The sequence below is a fragment of the Pseudorca crassidens genome, chromosome 1, assembly GCF_039906515.1.
Source record: "Pseudorca crassidens isolate mPseCra1 chromosome 1, mPseCra1.hap1, whole genome shotgun sequence".
NCBI classification, from domain to species: Eukaryota; Metazoa; Chordata; class Mammalia; order Artiodactyla; family Delphinidae; genus Pseudorca; species Pseudorca crassidens.
Window position 1 is genome coordinate 74541841 of NC_090296.1, and position 26435 is coordinate 74568275.

Sequence of the window (26435 nt, forward strand, 5' to 3'; positions counted from 1 at the left end):
AGTCTCCTCCCTGGCCTCCCTGTGTTTCCAGCTGGTGGGGTAGAGAAGGGAGGAGAGGGAGCATGGAGGCCAGGCGGTGGGGACGCATGAGTACGTGGCTGGAGGTGGCCTCCAGCAGGAAGGATGGCAGCACCAGGAGGTGGCTAATCCGCACTCTTCATCTTCCTAGGCCCTGCAGCCTCCTCAGGCCTCCTTGGCCTCGCCACTTCGGTCCTGCCTGCTACCACAGTGGTCCAGACTGCTGGCCCAGGCTGCCCCTTACCTCAGAGACCTATGCCCGACCACACCAACACCTCCACAGTAGGCACCACTGACCCTGCCCCAGGCCCGCCTACTGAACCCTCTGGGGACAAGGTCTCCGGTGAGCGAAAGCCAGCTGCAGCCCCCGCCAACTCCTCTACCGATGCCCTCAAGAACCTCAAAGCATTGAAGGCCACTGTCCCAGCCCTGTTGGGGGGCCAGTTCCTGCCCTTCCCGTTGCCCTCTGCAGGGGGGGCCACGCCGCCAGCTGTCTTTGGCCCCCAGTTACAGGGGGCCTACTTCCAACAGCTCTATGGCATGAAGAAGGGACTGTTTCCCATGAACCCCGTGATACCTCAGACCCTCGTCGGACTGCTCCCCAACGCCCTCCTCCAGCCACCGCCCCAGGCCCCCGAGCCCATAGCCACAGCGCCTCCGAAGCCGCCTGAACTGCCCGCTCCGGGGGAGGGGGAGGCCGGGGAGGCCGATGAGCTGCTGACAGGCAGCACGGGCATCTCCACCGTGGACGTGACCCACCGCTACCTTTGCCGCCAGTGCAAGATGGCATTTGACGGGGAGGCCCTGGCCACTGCTCACCAGAGATCCTTCTGCTTCTTTGGGCAGGGCTCTGGGGGTTCCATGCCCCCCCCACTGCGGGTGCCCATCTGCACCTACCACTGCCTGGCATGTGAGGTGCTGCTGAGTGGGCGAGAAGCCCTGGCCTCGCACCTGCGCTCCTCGGCCCACAGGCGCAAGGCGGCCCCGCCCCCAGGGGGCCCACCTGGCGCCGCCACCAACGCCGCCACTGCCGCCACGGCTGCTGTGGCTTTTGCCAAAGAGGAAGCAAGATTACCTCACACGGACTCCAACCCAAAAACTACTACTACCTCTACACTTCTAGCTTTATAAACAGATAAACCAAGACACGGGGGCAGGGAGGGCCTCGGGGCTCCTCTTACCCCAAGGGGTGTCTGGTGGGAGCTCAAATCCCTAACCCTACCCTTGGCCCTGCCCACCCCCCTGGGAATCTCTCAGTTCCCACCCTCAGTGGGCTTCACACACCCCACCTCCAGCAGAGTCCTGCCTCCTCCTCCACCCCCAGACACACCGATCCTTCACAAATCCTTGCCCCTTGGTCTTCACGGCCAACACATCCATCTTGCCATCTCGATTATTCATTCACATCCACCCTGCCCACCAGACACAAAATCTATCCTTGGTTTCATCTTCCTACAGCCTCTTTCCTACTGAATTCCCAGTCACCCTTCCAACTCCTATAAACACACAAATATGTTATCCCATGCTGTTCCACTGACTGAGAAAACACCAAAAAAAAAAAAAAAAAAAAAAAAAAGAAGAAGAAGAAAGGAAAAAGAAAACCCAAGACAAGGAAGGGGGAAGGAAAATAAACTTTGCCACTCCCCCTTCTCCTTCCTACCCCCCTCGTCTAGAGCGCCATACCGCTCACAAACTCCTTCCAAATACTCAGTTGGCTCCCAAGGTTGGAGCCTGGGATGGGCAGGGAGCCCACGAAACTCTAACCAAACTGGAGGTCAGCGGGGAGAAGTGCTCCCAGCTCACTCTCCTCACACCCCTCCCTCCTCACCTGACAGGGGAGCCCCTGTGGCCTGAACTCTAGGGGAAGCCGCGGCCAGGAACCCCTCTGCCAGCCCCGACCCTGCACCCTGGAAACTGCAGTAACTTATTCTCAAAGGCTTTAAACACAGAGATCCTCTCAGCAGCCGTCGGCCTGCCCCTTGTCCCAGCCCTGCCACGTGGCGGTCCAGCCTCCAGGACCGGCGCTGCCCACCAACGGCAAATCCAAAGTTCTTTAAAGAAAAACTGAAACACACAACCAAAAAAAAAAAAAAACAAAACAAAACCACGAGTGCGAGAGAGAGCACGCACACACGTGCGGGAGAGAGAGATGGAGAGACCAGAGGAATGAACTAATGAAAAACAAACTTGGAAAACACAGGAAAAAAAAAAAGAAAAAAGCCTGAAAACTCTCTCATCAAACAAGTGGTTTTTTTCCTGTTTGTGTCACTCCCCACCCCACCCCATTTTAAGGGTTCAAGCGTCTTTGAACCACCTTGTCTCTGGAAGATCAAATGGCTTTAAGTCCTTGCTTGGGTTCAGTGGTCCACAAGACTAACGGGAGTGCAGCCCTGCCCTGGCTGTGCCCGGCCTCAGAAGCAGGAGCTGGTAATGGGGAGAAGAGCCTGGAGGCTGGGGAGAGAACCCCATCCTTGCCCCCTGAATTGAGTATTTATCAGGACAGGTAACAAACATCCCCTCATTCTCAGCTGTGAGTTACAAAAGTCAGTGTCACTGAGAGTAGCTTGGCTGTCTCAGGAGGAAAGGGGTGGACTAGGCCGGGCAGTCTGGTTTCTGAATCTTGGGTATGCTTCCCTTTCATGTAGCTGCCACCGTCTCCTCTCATTCACTTCTTTCACAAACCTCTCCTCCCATTCCCTTCCTGGCGCCCCCTTCAGATTTCTGGCACTTCTTGAACCTTTTTGCCTTTGTGGGGACCCTTATTCCCTGTCTGTGTTCTTCCCACACCACCCCATCCTCTCCCCCTGCTTCCTCCGGCCTGGCCCATCTCCTCCAGGAAGCAGCAGCTGCTGCTGGAGGTACCCCCGCAACACACACACACAAAGGAGTCAGGGCCTCCCTATGAAGCTCACGGGGTCTCAAGCTGATGACAGCTAAGGGGATGGGTGGGCAAGGAGATGACCGAAGCACAAGGTGAACCTTTGATAGAGTGAGATCACCAAGGGAACCAACAGATGAGGAATGTGCTAGAAGAGGGTTCCCCACCTCTAACCTCGTTGTCTCTGTAAGCATCAAGTAACTGTGGCAACTCCAAAGCCCAGCCACAGTGGCACTGGGTGGAGACGCAGGTGTTTTAGCAAAGAAAAGCCTGCAAAAATTTCCCAGTCCTACAGGTAGTCTCTCCTACGACCCTTGCCCCTAAGACCTCCCCCTTCTAGGCAGTCTCCTTCCAAACTCTCCCTGCAGGCTGCTTCTACTACCAGGATCCATTTCATACACGCAAACACACAAATTCAGCCAGCCCTGGGATTTAGGTTTCCTGGCCTGTCACTCTGTTCCTTGAACATGTTAATACTGAAGCAGTGGCTTATGTGCAGAAAAGACAGGAGGAGAGAAAAGGGGAGGGAAAACTTAGCTCAGTTCCTAGTCTCCATATGCTCTGTGAATCTCACTTCTGGTCCCATTCATTTCTAAAATGAAAAGCTCCTAACCTAGTACATCAGGGGTGGGGTGGATTACTTATTCTGATGATGCCAAAAATGCCAGTTACAAATACAAGCAAGAAGAGTGAAATTGCCCAACCGTGGGCTTGCTGTTGCTGCTCCCACCTTTCCCCCACCTCAGCATCTCTCGTGCACCCCTCCCTCCCTCCCTCTCTATCCTTTTCTCTCTCCTGTTGAAATTCTGTGTATAAAACTATTTTCTTAGCAGCATGTGTATGAGGAAAGAAGCTTTTTCACTCTGTGCTTTCTGGGAATGTGATATGTGTATAAAAGTTGAAAACAAACAAAGAAAAATTAGAGAAAAAAAAACAGGAGAAAAAGAGGGAACGTTTTAAAGAAAACCTTGGCAAACTCCTTGCATGGGATGATTAGAGGTGTGGTTTCATGCATTTTAGGGATTTACAGCCAGGGTAGGTTGGCTTTAGTTTGAACTATGAATATCTTCATCAGGAGTTAATAATCTCTTACACCCAGATTCCCTGGCGTGGAAAATCCCATGTACATTCACAGTTGTGGACTAGAGCTGACTGAGTAGCTGTCCTTACCAGGAACCCTATAACCTGGGGGACAGAAGAGCCTGGCCAACTGCTGACCTAGGTCAGTCAACGTGCTTCTGGAGGGTGTGCCGTTCCATGTTCCCAGTGGCTGGAGCATTCCTCCCTGACCCCTTCCTGAGACCACAATCCTCAGCAGCAGCACTTCTGCACTGGAGATTCAGTGAGTGGGTGGCTCCTGTGGACAGAGGCTGAGTCGGCACAGCCCCGCGCAGAATGCTAGAGGTGAATGCCAAGCCGCCCAGGTTAAACTGTGTTCCTTCTGTGCAGCAGTAAACCAACTCGAGCGCATGGCACATCCATACCTATCTTGTGGTACCCTCCCCTCCCCGCCAGCTCTAAAGTGAGCCTGAATCAAGGGCTCATAAGACTGGTCTTCCATGGCTCGGGGCAAAGGCTTAGGATTTCTGACATACCCAGGTCCTAAAGCATCCAAATTCTGGTCCACCCTACTTACTGTCAGGGTCAGTACCAGGAGGAGGAGGTGGAAATAATCTTGGCTGTCTTTGCTCTAAACCAGAGCCTGTATGGGGATGGCTTAAGGTACCCAGTTCTCAACTAGGAACAAAAATCAAAGTCTGTGGAAGAAAATGAGAAAATCTGAAGCCGTAGTGGCCAAATGGGGCAGAGTCCGCAATAGGACCACAGAAAGAGACCTGTTCTTCCCCCCGACCCCCTAGCCCCTGGAGTAGACACATTCGCTCCTCTAATCATTCATCCCTGTATAGATACTCACATCTGAAATACAGAGCTCTGTGTATACGACTGCACCAACGAAGCAAGCAAGCACACCATCAGAAACAGCAGCAGAACCATGTATAGAGAGAGCTACACAGATACACACAAATGCCAGAAAGAACGGGCCCCACGGGCATACAGGCACAAGGGCCGTGCCCCAGAGTCATCAACTTCACTCCCGTTAAGTAAAAACACCCTCCAATACGTAGTAATTTTCTTCACACAACAGGAAGTAGGAAAAGCTTATAAACAGAGAAATGTAACCAGTGTCAAGAAGGGTGACCAAATGTTGACCATTAATCCATGGGAAAGGACCTTAAATTCCTCTGGTGTGGAGACACCATGTACATTCACAGTCGTGGACTGGAGCTGACTGAGTAGCTGTCCTTACCAGGAACCCTGTAATCTGGGGGACAGAAGAGCCTGGCTAGGGAGGGGAGGGAGGTAGAAGAGAAACCAGGAAGAAGCTCTGAGGAAAATTTATATGAAACACAGGGATAAACTGTGCTGGGACCCTGTGTTACATGAAGGGCCAGGTATTGGGGAGCAACTAATGAGAAACCTGTAAGCCCTGAGGATGTCATTCTCAGTGAATTGAGTAAGGAAGAAATGACCCAATTCCAACGAAGTTCTGGCTACAATAAGAAAGGCTATAGGCCCATCCTCAGGGGTTTACAGCATTACAGCGTGGATACAATTGTGAAAAGATGAGATGAAAAAAAAAGCCAGAGAGGATGTTCGTAGAAGACCTAGGCCAGGACTCGTTAAATCTGGGGAAAGATGGGAAGTGATCGATCCCCAGGGAAAGCCTCCCGGGGAAAGACAAACTCCCAGAAGAACATAAAATTGAGTGAGGACCCACCCCATCATTCTCCTTCATATAGAGAATCTCCACAGCCTTCAGACAAAGGAGAGACAAGGGGTAAATGGCATTATTCCCTGCCAGTAGTCTGAGCCTCATGTTTCTTGCAGCTTCCAGTCATGGAGAGGTGTCTGGCTAGAGGCTAGTGGGGAAGCAGGTTGATTACAGGTGGACCAGAAAGACAGTGAGGGGGGAAAGGTGACCACGATGGACTCATACTCCTCCCCAGCCATACACACACTCTTAAACAAACAGTGACTAAAAGACTGGAACAAGTCATCAGCAGGAGCTCAGCACTGCCCCACATCCACAGTCCCTCCCTGATATCCCAACCTGCAGCATGTCTTCTCAACTGGCCTGGCCTCCGCTGTGCTCGCTCCTGGAGAGCCCCGCCCAGTGCTCAAACAGCAGCACCGGCAGCAACTCGCTAAGCATCAGCAGCAGGCCAGGCCCTGGACTCTGCCGACCCCTGCTTCCACTCCCCGGGACCCTGACCTGCCTCCAGAGAGAAGTGTAACCAGGACCCATCCCGTACCGAGGCACAGAATCTACACCCATCTGACCGGACCGCAGAGGGCAATCTCCGACAATGCTCCTAACCTAGGGGTTCTCAGTGGTCTGGTTTCAGAAACAGGGCAGCCATCCATCAGAACCTGGAGGCCGAAAGTGTCCCGTAAGGGGTTCTTCTGTGATAACTCCTGCCAGTGAGAAGCATAGTTCTAACAGTTAAATCTGCCTGCTTTGACCTCACAATCTCTCCTTTTCCTCCTGCTGCCCCCACCTAAAGACACATCCCCACACCCCCCAACACATATATCCCATGCATGACCGCATAAAGACGTAAATATGGTTGGTGGGGATGAAGAAAGATGTAAAAGGCGTGGGAAATCCAGACCTGATTAACTGTCCTACAAGGTGACTGCCATCTCTTAGAACAGTGTTTCTCAAAGTTTTGCCCACCTGCATCAATGGTCACCTGAGAACTTGTTCAAAATGCACATTCCTGGACCACACCTCAGACCGACTGAATCAGAAACTCTTGAAGTGATTCAGTGCTTTCTGGAGTCTGAGAAGCACTTATTTAGATCGCTCAGCCCTGTCTACATCTGCGACCTGCCCCCAACTCTCCAGCACCCAAGGCCTAACCCTGCTACGGCTGGGGCTGCCACAGGGGACTAGCTTCACCCCCAGATTATCCTCCTCATTACCCTGACATTTGGAAATCTGACTATGTCTTCTGCTTATGGTGCCTATTCTTCAACAGGAGAAGAGTTACAAGCATCACCCTTGACTGAGTGCCTCCCTGTTTTCTCCTCTGCTGTGGAAACCACCTTGCTTCTTCTGAAGCTGCATCCACTTCCAGAGGTGCTGAAGTAAGAGAGACCCCAGGCCGGGCAACGGCATTACTCCCCTCTGAGCAGGTCCTACCCCCATCTGAGCTGTCCAGCCTCCCCTGACATCACCCAGAGCCACCAATTCTTCTACCCGAGTATCTTCCTAGTCACTGACTCACAGCCTCTGGCCACCCAGGAAGCAAGGAAAGCCCAACCTGCTAGGAGTTCTTCCACATGGAGGCCCAAGGTCCAGTTTAGCAGGACTGCTGATGGCACTGCGTCTGGAGGTGTAGGGCTGGTCTGTGTCACCACAGATGCTGGGGTTCCACTCCTAGGGGCCTTCCTCTCTTACCAGGGAGGGCTCATTGCTGATCCGTGGTCTCTCTTCCAGAGGTGGATTTCAAAGACAGGGAAATCTGTCCACCTCGAATTGGGAAGCCATAGAGAAATTCCTAAACACAAAACCTCCTTGAGTGGTCTTTCTGGAAGGACAAGTCCAAGTTGCCTTTGTCTTCCTAACACCTGCCCACCTCTCTAGGCCTAGAGCACATCTCCACCTTTCTAGGACTGTTATTGAATATGGGCCTTTTCACAAGGGAGAAAGAACCAGTTCAACTCAACCACAGCTCAGCCAATCACAAGGCACAGGGAAGAACGAAATACACACAGGCACCAACTACCCCACTACCCAGCAGCAAGGCCTGAGGGGCTCTCCTTCTTCCTACTCTTTCCCTTCCAATCTCTTCTGGCACCATCTTAGTGGCAGCATAGCTGGCTGGCCTCTCTGTAGGATCTCATTTTGCCCTCTTAGGATTTTTTTTTTTTTTTCTGTCCTTGCTCCCCAGAGAGGAATAGAGTCCACCAGCCTGGAGCCTTGGGCGTGACTCTTAAACGTGCCCTTGTCCCTCTGTGCTCCAGCTTCCCTTGGAATTCTGCTCAAACACAGAGTGGCACCATCTTAATCCCTTTCTTGGGCGTGGCGGGGGGTAGGAGGAGGGAGGTGGTGTCTGGTTGGAAGGAAGGCGGACTTGGGGTTGGCTGGAGAGCAAGGATTCAGCCCCTCTATTGAGGGTGTCCTCAGCTCCTCCCCAGCAGGGCTCCACCCGGCGCGTGGCACGCCTGTGTGCGCCACTCTCACTGCCACCAAGTGGCGGTCATGAGCATGTTTGGTGGCTTTGGGTTTGCCGCAGTGCCAGGATCTGAGACGGCGTTCACGTGCCAGTGCAGTGCTGCCAAGCGGGGCGGCATCTAGTTGGTTGGGTGCCAAGCGGCAGGAGCCAGGTGGTGATAGAGATGAAAGAGGGCTGGGGCAGAGGGAGGGGGAGGGGAGAAGGGCACCAGGGAGAAAACCAGACACTTCACTTGTTAGAGTGGAGAGTCCAAATGGGATCCGCAGAAAGGTGCCCTTCCCATTCTAGATCCCAGCTCACAAGCAAGCCCTTCCCTCCCCCGCAGACGCCCACAGAGTAACATATACAGACCAGGCAAGGGGATCTGGCCATCTTTAGCAGGAAACTGGCTGGGGGCCAGGCAGGACTGCCAGCCTCTCCATCCTCCTTCCTTGGGGTCTTGGCAATGGCGTGTTTCCTCCTTTGTGTCCTCACGCCTCTCTCCGTCTGTCGCTCCACTCCCCACACCTAAGAGGGAATGGGAAGGAGGTCCCGGCAGAAAAAAGTCTGTTCTCCCAAACAACTCTCTCTCTCTCTCTCTCTCTCACACACACACACACACACACACACACACACACACACACACACACCATCTCTCCTCCTCCCTTCTCACTCCTGGCACAACAAGCCTCTCAAGCAGATTGGCAAGAGACACCGCCACCCTCCCCACTTCACACAACACCAGAGCCTGTGCCAGGCTGCCTGGGCAGTGCCAGCACCCGCCCACCTCCTGCCGGGTCCCCTTGCTTCTTCAGTGCTCTGACAAAGGGCCGGTCTGCCAGGTCTGCCAGCCCAACGAGCTCTCCCTGGGGAGCGGTGGGCACACCTCTCCTCTTGGCACTTCCCTGGCTACTCTCTCCACCACTTCACTTTCCCAGACTGGAAGAGGACCAATCACCTCAGAGCCCGATCATTTCCCAGAGCTGAGCTCTAGAAGGACAGCGACACCAGGAACTCATCCCTGCCCCTCCTCTCTGCCCCCTGGGGCCCGTTCCCACGGACCCCGCTTGGGGCGCCAGCCTGACGGATGTGATGCCAATGGCTCCCGGGTCCCGAGCCTTCCTCCCAGAGCACCAGGACTCCTGCCGCTGCCCCCTCCCCATTCGCCTCCTTCCATCTCCGCGGGCATGAGGGTGGCAGCCGCAGTGCCCATGCCTGCAAGCAGGCAGCATGAAGCAACTCAGGCACCCTCCTTCTGTCCTCCCAGGCCCCAAACCTCTCCCCTCCTTCTTCCACTCCATCCCTCTGTCATTCTAGTTGGACACTAGGTTGGCAACCGCAGTGCCAACCCCCACCCATGCCCAGGAGGCTCACATACAGCACGCACTTAGGCGTACATGTACACGCGCGCACACACACACATACACACACACGGCCCCTTGAGTGCCAGGCAGCGGTGGCAGACACACAGCAATGCATAGTGACTGGTATACCCGAGAGGCAGCCAGATTCGGCACCTGATCCAGCACCCATTTGGGATTGGGTGGGGAGGCGGGCGGGCAGGCGGGCAGAAGGAAGGGTGATGGAGGCAGGCGATGGCCCTAGGTTGGCAGCCGATGGAGCTGGGAGAATGGAGGGAACAGATGCTCTTTGCCCAGCATCCCTCCCTCTCTCTCTGAGATCAGTGCCAAGCTGGGGGGATGGGGAGAGGGAGGATGGGGGAAGGGTGGCATTTGGAAGCTGGCAGGCGGGGGGAGCTGGGTCCGCCCAGGCTGGGCAGTGCCGGCACTGGCTGCCGCCTCTCCACTCTGCCATCTGTCTCGCTTCTCTCCCCACCCCCTTTCTCTCTCTTTCTCTCTCTCTCTCTCCTTCATCCGCAGCAAAAGGAAAAGAGGAAAACAGGGTCCTCATCCGCCCACGCCCAACCTCTGCCGGACCCCTCTGCTGCTCCCACAACTCACCACACCACACCACCACCAAGCCATCTGTGCTCTCTCCTCCTGGCTCAGTCACCTTCTTTCCTTCGCCTCGCCCTCACACCAAAACGGGTGCAATGTTTTTAAAAAATAGATACATATGTATTTTACAAAGCAACTTAAAAGGAAAACCATTTTCTTTGGGAATGTCGTGTCCTTCTGAGTCTGGGTCCTCGGTGCCAATGTTTATGGCAGGCAGAGGGAGGGGACCCTGTCCTCAGCTGGTGCCCATGAATCCCATGCCAGGGAGGAGGGGTGGCTGGGGTGGGGTGGGGGCGGGGTGGGGTATCGGGAGAGCTCTCTTCTCGCTGCGCCTGTGGTGCTTTCTTTTTTTTTTTTTTCCCCTCTTCCACTTCCGGAGCAGCTTCAAATAGATCTAGAGCCTTCCCCACCCCCAGTTCCCAGGGCCCCTGTGCCCTTCTCTCCCTGCTTTTATTTCTCGATCACCCTTTCCTTTTGTGTGTGTGTGTGCGTGTGTGTGTGTACGTGTGCGTGCGTGTGAGTGTTGCATCCACGGCAGTGGGCACCGTGCCAGCCACCGCACAGCCATCTGCGATGCCTTCTGCAGCCTCCGCTGTTTCTCCCTGCCACCTCCAGCCCCCAACTCCCCTGCACCCCAGCTCCCCACCCCCAGTCCCCAATCATTAATTAGCTACTGAATTAATTAAATCGGGAATGCTAATTAACATTCCTAAAGGGCAGGCTGCCAGGCTGGGGGGGCAGAGGGAGTGTGAAGAGGAGACTGGGATGGGGGAGGAGGAAGGAGAGTTTGTCTGCTTAGCAGAGCAGCTGGGAGACAGAAAGAATCCAAAAGAAGGATGAAGGAGAAGGAGGGCAGAGTGACAAGACAGAGGCATGGAAAAGGGCGTGTAAAAACTGAGTCCAAGTGAGAGTGACCCAGCCTTTCCTGCCCAAATGAGACACAGCCGACTCCTCGTCCCCGCCCAGCCTGGACAAGTATATATTCCTAGGGGGCGGACTCTGGCAGCTTTCTTCCCTGTCTCTTACAGAAAACCAACCCCAAACCTGAGTAAACAGCTACTACCTGGTCCATCCAGCCCCAGTGACCCTCAGACCAGGTCACCAAGACCAGACTCTGGGCTCAGAGGAGCCCTCTTGACTTGGCCTTCGCTACCCCTTGTCAAGGTCGGGGGCACCCTGTGAGTGTCTGCTGCTGGGAGAATGGGGCAGCGTATGGGGAACCGTGAGGGATGTCGATTCAACAGCAGTTCACTGAGGATCACCGGCACTGCCTGCAAGGCTGCCCTAGGAAGACCGTGACACAAGACAGTCTGTCTTTAGGATTCCAGCGTAGGAAAAGTGGACACCCCTACCACCTTGAAGGTCAAGGATTTGGGAAAAAGCGAGTAACGGCATCTAACTTTGAGTTGTTGTTTTTAAAGAAAAAGAGATGTCAGTATAGTGAAACTTCATTCTCGGGGTGCTCTATGACACGTGAATCCGATGAGATGCTCCTTAGAAAAATGGATCTCGGGACTTCCCTGGTGGCGCAGTGGTTAAGAATCCTCCTGCCAGTACAGGGGACACGGGTTCGATCCCTGGTCCGGGAAGATCCCACATGCCGCGGAGCAACTAAGCCCACGCACCACAACTACTGAGCCTGCGATCTAGAGTCCACAAGCCACAACTATCGAGCCTGCGGGCCCCAACTACTGAAGCCTGCACATCCCAGAGCCTGCGCACTGCAACTACCGAGCCCACACGCCGCAACTGCTGAAGACCGTGCACCTGGAGTCCATACTCTGCAACAAGAGAAGCCACCGCAGTGAGAAGCCCGCGCGCCGCAACGAAGAGTAGCCCCTGCTCGACACAACTAGAGAAAGCCTGCACGCAGCAACGAAGACCCAATGCAGCCATAAATAAATAAGTAAATAAATAAAGAAAAATGGATCTCACAATCAAATTATTTGGTATATACTACATATTCTCCCTCTTAAGAGATTCAAGATGCATACTGGTGTGTTAAAGGCTCTGAGAAATCTTGTAAAAAAAAAAAAAAAGAAACTGTTGAATGCATTTAACCCTGATTGTCAAACTCACTGGACGCTGGAACCCTCATTTTAAAATTAGAAACTGTTGAATGCATTTAACCCTGATTGTCAAACTCACTGGACCCTGGAACCCTCATTTTAAAATTTTCTAATTTAATGAATTTTATTCCCACAGAAGCAGTGTCCCACTTATAGGGAAAGCTCTGTCAAGTGATCAGGGGTGGTCCTGGCCTAGAAGCTGGCAGATGGATGAGCTGGCCCCAGGTATCACATTCCATAAACAAAGCGCAGCACCCAAGCTCTCGCCTTCCAGATGTAATACAACAAGGTACCAAACCACCTTGTGGCAGAGAAACTAAATCACTCTTAGAATCACAGACCTGTATTTTCAGAGCTGGAAAGACACCTTAGCAACCATTAAGCCTAATCCCTTAATTTTAGAGTAAAAGGAACTGAGACTCAGAGAGGTGAAGTGATTTGTCCAAGGTCACAAAGCCACTAAACAGTAGCGTTGATGTTAGGACGGAGATTTCTTGACCTTTAGCCTAGCTCTGTTCCTCTATTTTCTGTTGTTAAAACTTCAGGACACGGATTTCCCTGGTGGCGCAGCGGTTAGGAATCTGCCTGCCAATGCAGGGGACATGGGTTCAATCCCTGGGCCGGGAAGATCCCAAATGCCACGGAGCAACTAAGCCCGCGAGCCACAACTACTTAGCCTGCGCTCTAGAGCCCGGGAGCCACAACTACTAAAGCCCACGCGCCTAGAGCCCGTGCTCCACAACAAGAGAAGCCACCGTAATGAGAAGCCCGTGCACCGCAACGAAGAGTAGCCCCCGCTCGCCGCAACTAGAGAAAGCCCGCACACAGCAACGAAAACCCAACACAGCCAAAAATAAATAAATTTTTTTAAAAAAGTCAAGATAATATTAAAAAAAAAAAACAAAAAATCTTCAGGACAAGGCCAGCACGAGGTTTATCACAAACATATACTATTTAAAAGCTTCACCCAGACTCCCTTTTTCCTCTGGGACTAAGGCCTGGGCCTGTCTTTTCCACCCTGCCTTGGCCCTCACCCCCCCCCCCCCTTTGGAACCCTGCAGCATCTACCTGCCTCTGGAGAGTCTATTCCCAAAGGAGTGGGGATGGGGGCAGGAGTTCGTGCTTTACAGACTCTCCCTAAGTGTTCCTGATACCCTGGGTTCAGAACATCAGCACTAAGCCATCTCTGCCCTCCCTTCCAGGATACCCCCGACCCCACTATGCATCACTGGTATCAACACAAGGCTTCTACTCCCATCCCAGCCTCAATCCCAATCTGGTCAGGAAACCCCAAATGTCTCCTGGGACACCTCCTGCTGTATTCCTAGCAACTTTCCCTTTTCTTGTCCTTCTCACTTTGGCATCTGGAGTCCCTGAGGTTGCTTAGCCTGGCCATCAGAGTCCTCAAGAGGAGAGGCTGTCTTCAACCTGCAGGGACACACATCTCATGAGAGTGAGGAGACCCTCGGAGACCTCAGGAACCACGGCTTCCCCAAGCTTCTGAACATCCACCATCCCGCCACAGCGTGGGCCCATCTTTTCCAGCACAGCCCTTTGGGGAGCTGATGGACAATGGAGATGGATGGAGTCTAGCTCATTTCAAAGGTTGAGAACGCTATAAAATTGGGTTTTTTTGGCCATGCCATGCAGCTTGTGGGATCCTAGTTCCCAGACCAGGGATCGAACCCGGGCCCTCCGCAGTGGAAGTGTGGAGTCCTGACCACTGGACCGCCAGGGAAGTCCCCCTGTTAAATTGGTTTTGCTCTCTGGGTCCTGCTGTGTGAACGCTGCCCAGTTCACGGCCACCCTCCCGGTACAGAAACACACCCACAACTTCACAAGTGATGACTCTCTTCACAAGACAGCTCGCCACACCATCGGAAAGACAGAAGAGCTCTGAAATACAATTCTGATTTGCGGAAGAGGTCTACGTCCAAATTTGCAGGAATCACAAGGTCCCTTGGAGCTCCAACCTAAGAGTCTGTAAGAGAACTGGCTGACCCCTCTCCTCCTTCCCTCCCGTGTACCTGACAGGATGGCCTTTTGTCACTGGGCTCACAGAGCCGCTTCATAGTGTGCCCCCACTGTCCACCTGCTGACTACTCCCACGGCTGAAGAATGATCTGATAAAGGGGGGGACAAAGTGGAGTCAACTACCCAACCAGGGAGGGCAAGAGGTATGACCTAGATGTGCTCACAGGTCACATTTTTTAAAGAAAGCATTTTAGGGCTGCTTTTATCCCTGGGGAACATCTTTGCTAAATTGTCCCCTCTCAGAGGTCAGTGAGAGAGGCCAAAGTCCAGCCTTCCAGGGTCATGGATTCCAAGCCAGTTCACTTTCCCTTCTAGAGTCTGTTTTATCTCCCCAACACCCAGGCACTGAGCCGTTATCAGTAGCAGAGGCACTCCGAGCTGCAATATAAATGATGATTATTCTATTATCAAATAATGTTGCCAAGCCTGGCCGCTCCCTCCAACGGTGGCGGCAGAGGCGAGCTACAAAATTCAACATTGATAAACCGTATATGGTCTTCTAGAACCACCCCTCTGCCTGACAGCCACTCTCTAAGGCTCTCACCATTAGCAGCAAAGAAGGGGGAGAGACTGGTTAGCGATGGCCTCTGGGGGGTGGGACCCTCAGGGAAGATGAAAAGTCCTCCAAGCCCACCACTTCCACAGCCCAACGTGAACCCCCCTACCCTTCAGGAGGGTTAATCTCAAACAAAACTCCCCAGAAAAATCTAACACTAGTGAGCATGAAGGGGAACCACAGTGTGATCCCATCTCTGCCACTCCTTCAGTGTGGCACTGGACTTCCTGTATTCCTTCTGGCGCTGACCTTTTCCAATTCTGCAGCTCAGCTCATGTCTTCTAAGGCTACTGTCAGATTTCTTTTTGGTCCTGAGCACTAAAAAAATTAGGGTCATGGTAGTAACTTTTCTAGGGAAATGCCTTAAGACCTTGAGCCCCAGACTGAAGGGCACACCAGATCTGCTCCCCACTGCAGGACCTTTGCACTGTCTGTTCTCTAAGGCGGGTGCATTTCCCTAGACAACTGCACACCCAGCCACCCCGCCCTCCCTCCTGCCCTTTGCTCAGGAGGTCTACTTGACCTCATATTTAATACTGACTCCTGACCCCACCCAGCCCCTTTACCCTGCTCTGCTTTTCCTTTTTTCCATTGCATTTATTACCTTCTATCTGACTTACTTGTTTTATTGTTTATTTTCTACTTCTCGCCTCTGGCAGGTAGGGATCTTGGCTTTGTTCAAGAATGTATCCCACCTATAATAGTGCCTGACACATAGGAGGAGCTCAATAAGTATTGGAATGAATGAAGCTAAGGTTAAAAGCGTACATGTTTCGGCCGGCCCCATCTGACTAATTCCATCACCTGGGGCTGGGTTTCTACCTTCTGGCAAGAGGGCTGATGAATACCCCACATCCTCCTCTGTCTCCATCACTGCCTGCAGAACATGCCACTCAGGAAAACCTGGATGTTTAAGTGGGATGTTTCCTGCTGAACCTTGAGCACTTTCCTGACCAGTGCTCAATGAGGCTGCTGAGCCCTCCTCCACAGACTTTAGTCCCCTACTCCAGGCCACCCCATACTAAAACACCAACCTCTACAGCCCTGATTCTCCAACTGGAGTAAGCACAAGAGTCACCTGATACGCTTCTTTACAATGCTTATTCCCAGGTCACCTTTCCAGAGACTCTGATTCAATAGGACAGGGGAAGGACCCAGAAATATGCATTTAACAACTCTCCCCATTCCCCAAGGTGATTGTAATAACAGGTATTGTTTGGGCCACACCTTGAGGAACTCTGGTGCAGACCAGAGCTAGGTGACTTACTAAGTCACCATTTTTCTGTCTCTTCTCTAAATCTACCTAACTCTAGTATGTGGCTCTGCCTAGGATTAGGACCAGAAGAAATGGACCTGTGAGGTGGGCGTGCCACTTTCTTTCCCACCAGAAATCCAACAAATTAAAACTGCACTTGGAGAAACAAGAAGAGAAACTGAGTTAGTGGAGGAAGGCAGCAGTGTGGAGCTAAGGTGAAGCACGCCCACAGGTAAGGGCACACACCAGAGTCTTGACTCTGTACCTTACTTTTTTTTATATATAAATTTATTTATTTTTGGCTGCATTGGGTCTTCATTGCTGCATGCAGGCTTTCTCTAGTTGCGGCGAGCAGGGGCTACTCCTCATTGCAGTGTGTGGGCTTCTCGTGGTGGCTCTTCTTGTTGCGGAGCACGGGCTCTAGGCGCGCGGGCTTTGGTAGTTGTGGCGTGTGGGCTCAGTAGTTGTGGCGCGCGGGCTCAGTAGTTGTTGCGCATGGGCTCAGTAGTTGTGGCTCGTGGGCTCAGTAGTTGTGGCTCACGGGCTTCAGTAGTTGTGGCTCACGGGCTCAGTAGTTGTGGCTCGTGGGCTCTAGAGTGCAGGCTCAGGAGTTGTGGCGCACGGGCTTAGTTGCTCCGCGGCATGTGGGATCTTCCTGGACCAGGGCTCGAACCTGTGTCCCCTGCATTGGCAGGCGGATTCTTAACCACTGCACCACTAGGGAAGCCCTGTACCTTACATTTTGACAGCCTCTTTAGCAGTTAGGTGTGAAGTTTAAATATCTCATCTTGGAAAGTAAGCAGATAAAAATGAGCATGTCTTCTAGAGCCCGTGCTCCGCAACAAGAGAAACCACAGCAATGAGAAGCCCGTGCACCGCAACGAAGGGTAGCCCCCGCTCACCGCAACTAGAGAAAGCCCACGCGCAGCAACGAAGACCCAACACAGCCAAAAATAAATAAATTAATTTGTTTTAAAATGGTCTTTTGGGAAGGGGTGGTATGAAAAAATAAAATATGATCCAGAAAGGCAGATAAAGGTCTAGAGCACAGGGTGCCTCAGTGAAGAGGGATCTGGCAGCCATGCTAGTCAGCACAAGATACAACAGTTCCCGACAGAAGGTCGGGAAGGAGAGGGGGTGAGTGTGGCCAATTTCCTCCATCCAGGGCAATCTCTGCACAGAATTTAGCCATAAGGGAGCCAAGGATTCCCAGGCATTTGCATCTCTTTGCTGAGGCCAGAGCCTCAGCCTTGTACCTTCCAGTTTTACCCCCTCCTCCCTTTTTCCCTCTGCAGATTGCAGAAAAATCCCAGAGCCCAACCAGACATTTTCCTCCCAGCAGCTCCTGGTTAGGAGGAAACAGAGTTGGCCAATAGGATGCTGGCTCAAATCAGCCTCATCCATTTGGGAGTCCTGGCCAGCCAGAGCCGGCAAGCACAGTTGGAAATAAGGGAGGAACTCAAAGTACATTCCTCCCTGCTCACAGCCAGAGCTAGATCCAGGATCACCAGTTTGCTGCCAGTTTTGATAAGCTGGTCAATTAAGCCTCTCCAACTGAATACTGCCTCCTATCCTGTACCTCTGTAGGGTTTCTGTCCCAATTATCACTCTATACACAAAGAAGAACAACGCTCTATACACAAAGAAGAATGTGTATGGAGGGGAGGGAAGTAGGAGGTGGTGGCATGTTTTTTCTTTTCCTTTTTAAGATAAAGAATGAATGAAAAAAAGCCTGCATTGTGGGGTGGTAGAAAGGAAACTGGGCTAAAAGTCAAGAACTCTAAATCGGCGTCTGGCTCTGCAACTCACAACTCATGAACTTGTGCTGTCCATGTCACTCCCTGAACCAGTCTCTTCATGCAAATGAGGGTGCTGGCCCATGTGATAACCACATGTACAAAGTACCTTCTATATGCCAGGTACTATGAGAAATGCTTTCTACTTATTTCCATTCCTCGTAAAATTCTATGAAGTAGTTATTATCTTCATTTTGCAAACGAAGCAACTGAGGTTCAGAGAAGATAGGTGACTTGCTAAAAGCTATGCAGCTAGGGAGTTGAGTTTTAAGGTCAGGTTTTTTCAGATCCCAAAACGCATTAAGCCATATGCTATTGCTAAACGACCTCCAAACTTCCTTCCAGATCTAATGCTCTGGAATTTCTTGAATGATCCCTCACTGTCACTTTTTTCTTCATTCATCAGTTCATGCCATCAAGATCTGGAAGCTAGGGACTTCCCTGGTGGCGCAATGGTTAAGAATCCACCTGCCAATGCAGGGGACACGGATTCGAGCCCTGGTCTGGGAAGATCCCACATGCCATGGAGCAACTAAGCCCGTGCGCCACAACTACTGAGCCTATACTCTACAGCCCATGAGCCACAACTACTGAGCCCGCATGCCACAATTACTGAAGCCCAGAGCCCACGTTCCGCAACAAGAGAAGCCACTGCATCAAGAAGCACGCGCACTACAACGAAGAGTAGCCCCTGCTCACTGCAACTAGAGAAAGCTCAGGCGCAGCAACAAAGACCCAACGCAGCCAAAAATAAATAAATAAATTTATTTTAAAAAAAAGAAGATCTGGAAGCTAAATTACCCAATTGTACTTTCTATGGCCACAGAGGCAAACACGCCAAATTATTCAAGGACCCCAGATCCCCAGGGCTTCAAGAGGCTCTTACCCCTCCACATATTTATTCTTCCATGACTCACATAGGAGAAAAATCAAGCCTTAGGAATAGAAGGCTTCCTGAATTCATCTTTCTTTTTCCTCTGATAATTATTAAAGCAACTGAACTTTTTTTAATTTTTATTTTTGGCTGCATTGGGTCTTCGTTGCTGCACGCGGGCTTTCTCTAGTTGCACTGAGCGGGGTCTACTCTTCGTTGCGGTGCGCGGGCTTCTCATTGCGGTGGCTTCTCTTGTTGTGGAGCACAGGCTCTAGGCGCGCGGGCTTCGGCAGTTGTGGCTCGCGGGCTTAGTTGCTCGGCGGCATGTGGGATCTTCCCGGATCAGGGCTCAAACCCGTGTCCCCTGCATTGGCAGGCGGATGCTTAACCACTGCGCCACCAGGGAAGCCCAAGGCAACTGAACTTTTTAATGTATCAAACAATGTTTATTTCTTCTCATTTAATTTTAGAATTGTTTGTTTCTCATTGTTGTTTACTTATTCCTGTGTCTGTGATCCAAAAGACGGCAGGGCAGGCCCATTTTCAGTCTGGGTGCCAGCCAAAGCTGCCCTATAATCAAGAGGCCTCTTGATGAACTGATGATGATCCCGCCCTTTAGTGGCTTCCACTCAAGGTAGCCTGACCCACACATTCTGAACAGATCACAAAAATGTGGAATAACAACAGCTAGTAAACAAAGAAAGTGTTAAAGCAGAAAATAAGCAGTTCGTTGAAACAAAGTGTTACGTAATTCTTCAACTTGCCTCTCCCTGTGCCAATAGGTAATTGAGATAAGTCACTCTGGCTGTAAGCAGGGTTATGCCTGAACCACTGCAGACCTATCACTGATTGCAGGAGGGAGATGCAGACAGGCAAGAGGATGTTCCAGAAGAGACACAAGATTTAGCCTCTTAAAAAAAAAAAAAAAAAAAAGTCTATGTATGTCAGAGAACAGGCCCAGGACAGAGGTCAAAAATAATAGGGGAAAAGTTACCCTAGAGTTTAATCAAAAGAGATCTGTCAATATTTGGCCTGTTCTGCAAGAGACTATCCAGAAGAAGCAATTAACATAAAGCAAATTCAGGGGAAGAGCTGCAGCGTGTCCTGTGCTGGCAAGGGAAATGGCACTCTCACAGGCTGCCGGTGGAAGTATAAACTGGCTTATTAGCCTTTTCGGAGGGCAACTTCAGTCTCTATTAACATTTCAAACTTCTATCCAGCAATTCTACTTCTAGACATTTATGAGAAAAATAATTTAATACTCTTTACAACAACAGTGTTTAGAATAATTCCCATCATTAGGGAAATAGTTACATAAACTATAGACATTATGTAGCAGTGAAAAAATTGAGAAAGACCTTTAGGCAGAGATATGGAAAGATTTAAGATATATTATTAAGATAAAAAAGCAAGTTATAAAACCCTATGTATAGTGTGCTCCCATTTATGTAAAAATAAAGTAACTATAAAACACTCACAAGACCATGTATTTCTGTACATACATAAATACATGGAAAAGAATCCATAAGATATACATGAATTTGATAATAGTGGTTGTAAGAACTGCAGTGAAAATCAAAGGGGTTTCCCTTATCTGTATTGTTTGAAACCTGCTTTAGAAATGTATTCATGTGTAGTAAATAATGACCAACACCCTCTAAAAATGAACTAAATTATGTATATATAGATATATACACCTTTATATATGAAATGAAAGATGTTCAAGGTATGTTTTTAGTGTAAAAAGCAAGTTACCAAACACCAGGCATAGTATAATCTAATGATGAGGGTGGAAGGTAGAGGGTAATGAACATCAGCCTGGAGTAAGAGGCCTGAGTTCAAATCTTCACTCTGCCACTTAATGGTCCCTTGATTGTGGGTAAGCTGCTTAATCTTTCCAAAGCCTTGGTTTAAGAATTACCTAGTACATGGAGTGCTATGGGGTTTAAGTGAGAATGTATAAAAAGTACTTTCCACAGAGCCTGGCACAGGTAAGCACTCAATAAATGGTGACCATTATTTGTATTAATAATAATAAATTCAGTATCAAAAATTGGATCTCTGAGATCATTCCAAAGAGAATCTATGATACTTGATGATTTAGTTGTAACATTAATCATTATTTTTTTTAAATTACTAATTCTGTGAGTTTTAGTCATTAAATTTTAGACCTGAAAAGAATCCCAAGAATTCATCTAACGTGATGGTCCCAAATCTGGCTGCATAGTAGAGTTAGCTAGAAGGCATTAGGGGAGGAAAAGAGACATTCCAAGGTTCCACTTCAGACTAGATTAGAATTTCCGGGAGGTGGGATCAAATGATCTCTTTATTTACAAACGTTCTTTATCTATACATGTGCTTATACATGCATAGAACACCTCTGGGGAGGGAAATGAGGGACAAAGGTACAAAGGAAATTACATTGTATTCCCTTTTGTAGTGTTTACATTTTTTGCCTACTCAAAAAATAAACTCTTTTAAGGAATATAGGGACTTCCCTGGTGGCGCAGTGGTTAAGAATCCGCCTGCCAATGCAGGGGACATGGGTTCGAGCCCTGGTCTGGAAAGATCCCACATGCCACGGAGCAACTAAGCCCGTGCGCTACTACTGAGCCTGCGCTCTAGAGCCTGTGTGCCACAACTACTGAGCCCGCGAGCCACAACTATGGAAGCCTGTGCGCCTTAGAGCCCTGCTCCGCAACAAGAGAAGTCACCGCAATGAGAAGCCGCGCACCGCAACGCGGCTACAAGAGTAGCTACAAGAGTGGCCCCCACTCGCCGCACCTAGAGAAAGCCCACAGGCAGCAACAAAGACCCAACACAGCCAAAAATAAATATTTTTTTAAAAAAATTAAAAAAGAAAAAATAAAAATAATCATAACCTCCTTCAGGTGAATCTAATGCAGTCACTCCACAGACCAGAATGGTGGTCTTTATCCTTTGGCCCAGAAATTCCATTTCAGAAAATTGCAAAGACTCTGTATGAAGATGTGGGTAGCTGTCACAGAAGGAAAATACAACGACAAACCTGCAAACATCATAAATGTCTAACAAAAAGAAATGATCTTATAAATTATGGTATATACATGATGAGATATTACATGTTGATTAAGTATTTTTTAATCCGACTTTTTAATAGCATAAGAAAATACACCACTACGCTAAGTGAACAAAACAGGGTACAAATGTGTACAAATGGCCTAACCATAATTTTGGAGTGGGAAGATGGTGAGAAATGTCTATAAAACAGTAAAAGGAAATACAGTACATATAAAAATAAGCCTATGTCCTTTCCTCTGCACTCCACTGCCACTCCTCAGCCCCGGCCCCTCTTTAGGAACTGGCTTAGAATCCTATTGAGGAGCCTAAGCACTATTATACTGTGTAGTGACCTCCCTTGGGCATTACATAATTATCTTACTCATCATCATACTTATTGTAACTTTTTGTGTCCTCCCTCCAAAGGACAAATATTTACCACAACTAGGAATGTCACAGACTCTAAAGCAACTATTATACCTTGATATATGGCTCTATGCCAATTCAACACATTTGCCGAACAGCTGGGAATGTGTAAGGCTTTAGGCTAGTGCTATGTGTACCTCACTTTAAAGACCTGGATTTCTGCCCTCAAGGAGCTAGCATCCCATCTCTGTGGACAGCTAAGACACATATATAAGAAAGAGTAAGTAACAATATAAGAGGACACAAAAGCAGCACAGGGAATAGGTGCTACAAGGAGTTCACACCCATTTGCACATAGACACACAAAGTGAGTTACTGCCCTTTATTGTATATTCTTTATTTCCCCTTTGAACCAAAATATAAACCCCTTAGATGTAGCAGTTCTATCTCATCCCTTATTTTTATATCTAAACCTAATGCCTAGTTTCTCTGGCAGATAGTAGGTGCTTAATAAATGTTTCTTAATGACACTCTTTACTCTGCACGTTTAACATGCAAACTTTTGAGTGAATTAATTACTGCAGTATGAATAACAGTGGGGAATGCCATCTAAGTGAACGGTGGTTAGGAGAGTAGACATGATAGAACTTGCTCCTGGTGTATTTCAGACTGAAAACAGTTGGGAAACACTGGGATAGCTGCCATCAGGAGGCTCTGCTAACCCAAGGGACTCCTCCCAGACTTCAGTTCTTTGGTGAAGGGCTAGACAGGGAGGAGTCTCAATCTGCATTGAATATAGTCCCTTTACTTTTCAGAGGAGAAAAACGATGACAAGCAAGATGTTCCTCTTTTTTTCAGGTCAGATCACAGTAGTGACCTTAACAGAATCTTCAGTGCCAACCACACCCTTGTCAATGCACACCCCAGCCTCCCTTCTGCTCCATATACATCTGCAGCTCTTCTCTTGTCTCTCCAGCCCTCGGTCAAGGACAGAAGCCACGCTAGCCATCAGACAGTCATCTCTTTGAAATCCTAGCTAGGAATCAGTGCACTAAACACCCCAAGGAAGTAATTATCTGATTTGAAGAGAAGGCTCATCCCAAAAATGTTGACTGGACCACAGAGATCAAACTCAAAGTTCACCCTGAATGCAAGGAGGAAAGGGAACTGAGAATGAATCCTGAATTTTCCTATCCTGGATGTTCTTGGTTCTCCAGGACACAGTACACATTTAAGGATTAATGTGTCTGTCTAGAAAAAACCTTCAAAGTTCATCCGGCTTTGGGCAAACTTTAACCATTCTAGACAGATAAGAATTTATCTCCCAAAGAGTTCCTTCACTAGAGCATGTCACTGACTTGCAAGGAGGAAGTTCTCCTTCATTTCTAACCTAAAGCACTCTTATTAAAATTGAGATTTATTTCTTTAGAAGACGTTCAAGGCAGCAAATTAGCATCCTCTATATCATTATTTCTCAGGTTATTCATGCATGCTAATGTTTGAGACCCAGAGCTCTACCTCTAATCTTTAGAAGCTTCAAGACACTCTCATTTCTCCAATGTTCCTAATTCTAATTATTCTCTTCAATAGGCTCCACTCTCCATGATTTCCCTTCTCTGTCTCTTCACACCTCCCTCAGATTTCTTTCTGCTCTTAGATTGTTCTTTCCTCTTCAACCCTTCAGCCCCCTTTCCATCCCTAAGTCTCCTATCCTAAACGGACAGAAGCTTTACCACCTCCTACTTTTCTGACCTAGCATTCTTCCCTGTAGGAATGTTAATTAGCGTGTGGGATTTAATTAATTCAGCAGCTAATTAAAAATGGGAGAGGAAGAGTGGGAGAGGAGGCGGGCGGGAGAGACAGAGCCCGCCTCAGTGCAGAAGGCACCGCAGATGGTTCTGGGTTGGTTGGCACCATGCCACCGCCCTCCAACCCTCCCCCCAACAGCACGCACGGCGACGGGGGAGGGGCAAAAGTGAGGGGCACAGCCTGGCAGAGCCTCTAGACAGACACATTCAGTCCTGCCGCCGCTTTGTGCTGGGGAGAGACAGAAAGAGGGAGAAGACGAGAGACGAGAGAAAGGGTGGGAGAAACAAGGACAGACCACACTCAAGAAGAGCCAAACAAGGGGGTGCCGGAGCCGAACGACCGGGAGAAGCGAAGGGGAGAGCTGTTTATCCCCAAAGACAGCCAGCGTCTTGGGGTTCCCTGGCTCCTGAGGACAAGATGGGGAAAGACAGCCACTGATCCTCTGGAGAAAAAGGGACCGCCTACTCTGACAACCAGGGACCCACTCTGCAGCCATTCTTCCCATAGCATGCTGCTTCTTCAGTATGGGCAGGCGATGAGGAAGACGGCTACTGAAAATGAAAGACGGGGTGGGGGTGTGTGTGCGTGTGTGGAGAGAGAGCGGGCGCAGATGGGCGACGGTGAGCAAGTGGACGAGAAGGAGATTTAAAGGAAGAGGAATGAAGGGTATTCATGAAGGGAAGGGAGAAGTGGGACAAGGTGAAGGAGAAGAAATAATGGAGGAGAAAGAGGAGGAAGTCAGGGGCAGAGCCATGCTTTGTTTGCCAAGAAGGATAAAGAGGGCTGGAGCGTCTGTGCAGAGGACTTCCACATTTGATCCCGCCCAGCCTAGGCCAGGCAGGGGGGTACGGAGGCACTGCAGGGAGGGGGGCACGAGCAGATCCCTCTGAGGGTCAACAAAGGTGCCGGAGACAGGGGACTCATCCCATAGGATCTTCCTAAATTCTGGATACTTCTGCCACACCAGGAATTTATCAAAAGCAATGGAGAAAAGCTTCCAAATGAACACAAAAGGAGGCTAGGATGAGAGGAGGCTGCAGAATCTGATTCCAGGAGCTCCAGCGGGGAGATGGGTGAGGAATGGGATTTTTAGCAGCACCCAGCAGGCTCTTTAAGGGTGTCACCTGACACTCTGAGGGAAATACAGCCATTAGGGGCTCAATTTGAGGACTTGAGGGATGAGAAAGAGAGGAAAGGCTGGGTTTCAGAAAGCACCCTTTTGGTGGGAGGCATCTAGGAAGCTTTGGAGCTTGAAGCCTTGGGAGGGAATAAAAGGGCAAGAGAAGCCTGCCATCAGCAATAGATTACTTAAGACTTGACTGAAAGAAACTGAGAAGGAGGGTATGAAGCCAGATGAATCTTCTCTGGTGTTAACTGCCACAGAACTGAACGCAATGGCAGACAAGGGTCATTGTAGCTAAGAGACAGGGTTTTCCTGGCTAGGAATTCTGATTTGATCTCTTTACCACCTAGTGCTTTCTGCAAGAGCTAGCAGTGAGTGAATCGAAATTGGGGAAGAGGAAGTAGACACTCAAGGGCTTTTTATTCTCCAGATCTCACCCGTGGGGCTAAACCCAAGGCTGGCAGATGAGACAAAGCAGTTCTCAGAGTAAGTTGCTACAGGCTCAGTCCTAGTGGAAATACACGAATGCTTTCTGAGCTTATTTTCTAGTCTAGGCTTTAATTAACAACAAAAATTGTAAGAACATTTATTAAGTCACAATGATGCCTTTACAGTAGAGATATATTCTTTAAGATTTAGGATTATTAAAAAAAAAAAAAGAAATTTAGCATTATTAGCACTAATAGGAGGAGGTGGGTGGTCCACAGAGCCTTTTATTATTTTGTTGGTCCCCGGACCCAACAGTTAGTTGCAAATGAGCTGCAAGGCAAAAAACAGAGACTCCAGAGTTTCTGGCATCCAGCACCAACCATGCGCTATCCGGCCCTGAAATATTTTTAAGGGGGGCGGGGGAAGGCTTAGGGCAAGGGGTATATTAGTTAGCAGTAAGGTCAAATTAAACCTGGAATGGGCAAGAGCAGCCAAGACTTCAGAAATTCTCTACCTTGCTACTGTCAAGGCCCCCTCCAAGAGGCTGGACTATGTAACACCTGAGGGGAGTGCTAGCCCTTCCCAGGGAGTCGGCTACCTTCTCTGCCTGCACACCCCAGCTCTCGCACTGCTGATGCTCGCCCTCAGCAGGCCAGCCGAGGGTGGCTTAGCTACAAAACCCGACTGTGCTGCTGGCTTCAAAGCTGTCAGTGACTGTGGGGATGAAATGGGAACACTGGCTTCGATCGGGGTAGTCAACAAAAAGTCAGACCTAGGTGTCCGAGAGAATGTGGGTTCTAACGCCAGCTCTGCTAATGACTTATCTGTACAGTTTTGGGCAAACCACTTTCCGCTATAGCACCTAGTGGAAGAAAACAAAAATTTTAACCAATACAATTTTAGCTACAGTACCGTAAGCATCTAGAGAAGAAATAGTTAAAATTTTATAACTCTTGTAGAAGGTACTAAAGCTGAAAAGTCCCTACCATTCAGGCAACAAATATTTACT

The 26435-nt window shown here is 49.7% G+C and overlaps 1 protein-coding gene and 1 long non-coding RNA gene across 8 annotated transcripts in view; one reads left to right on the plus strand and one right to left on the minus strand.

Annotated features, from left to right (window-relative positions):
- ZFHX2 (zinc finger homeobox 2) overlaps window positions 1-1619 on the plus strand; it is a 28098-nt gene extending 26479 nt beyond the window's left edge. For all 7 annotated transcript variants that reach the window (XM_067739901.1, XM_067739890.1, XM_067739892.1 and 4 more), the window contains one exon: window positions 170-1619. In XM_067739901.1, the coding sequence (XP_067596002.1) occupies window positions 170-1149 (980 nt within the window). In that variant the 3' untranslated portion in view covers window positions 1150-1619. The remainder of the gene's footprint in view (window positions 1-169) is intronic.
- Window positions 1620-2366: 747 nt separating this feature from the next.
- Window positions 2367-10354, minus strand: LOC137226076 (uncharacterized). The gene is made up of 3 exons (XR_010944166.1): window positions 10080-10354; window positions 8491-8646; window positions 2367-7461 (listed from the first exon to the last, which is right to left on the minus strand). It is a non-coding gene; the product is annotated as an uncharacterized lncRNA (long non-coding RNA).
- Window positions 10355-26435: the final 16081 nt, after the last annotated feature.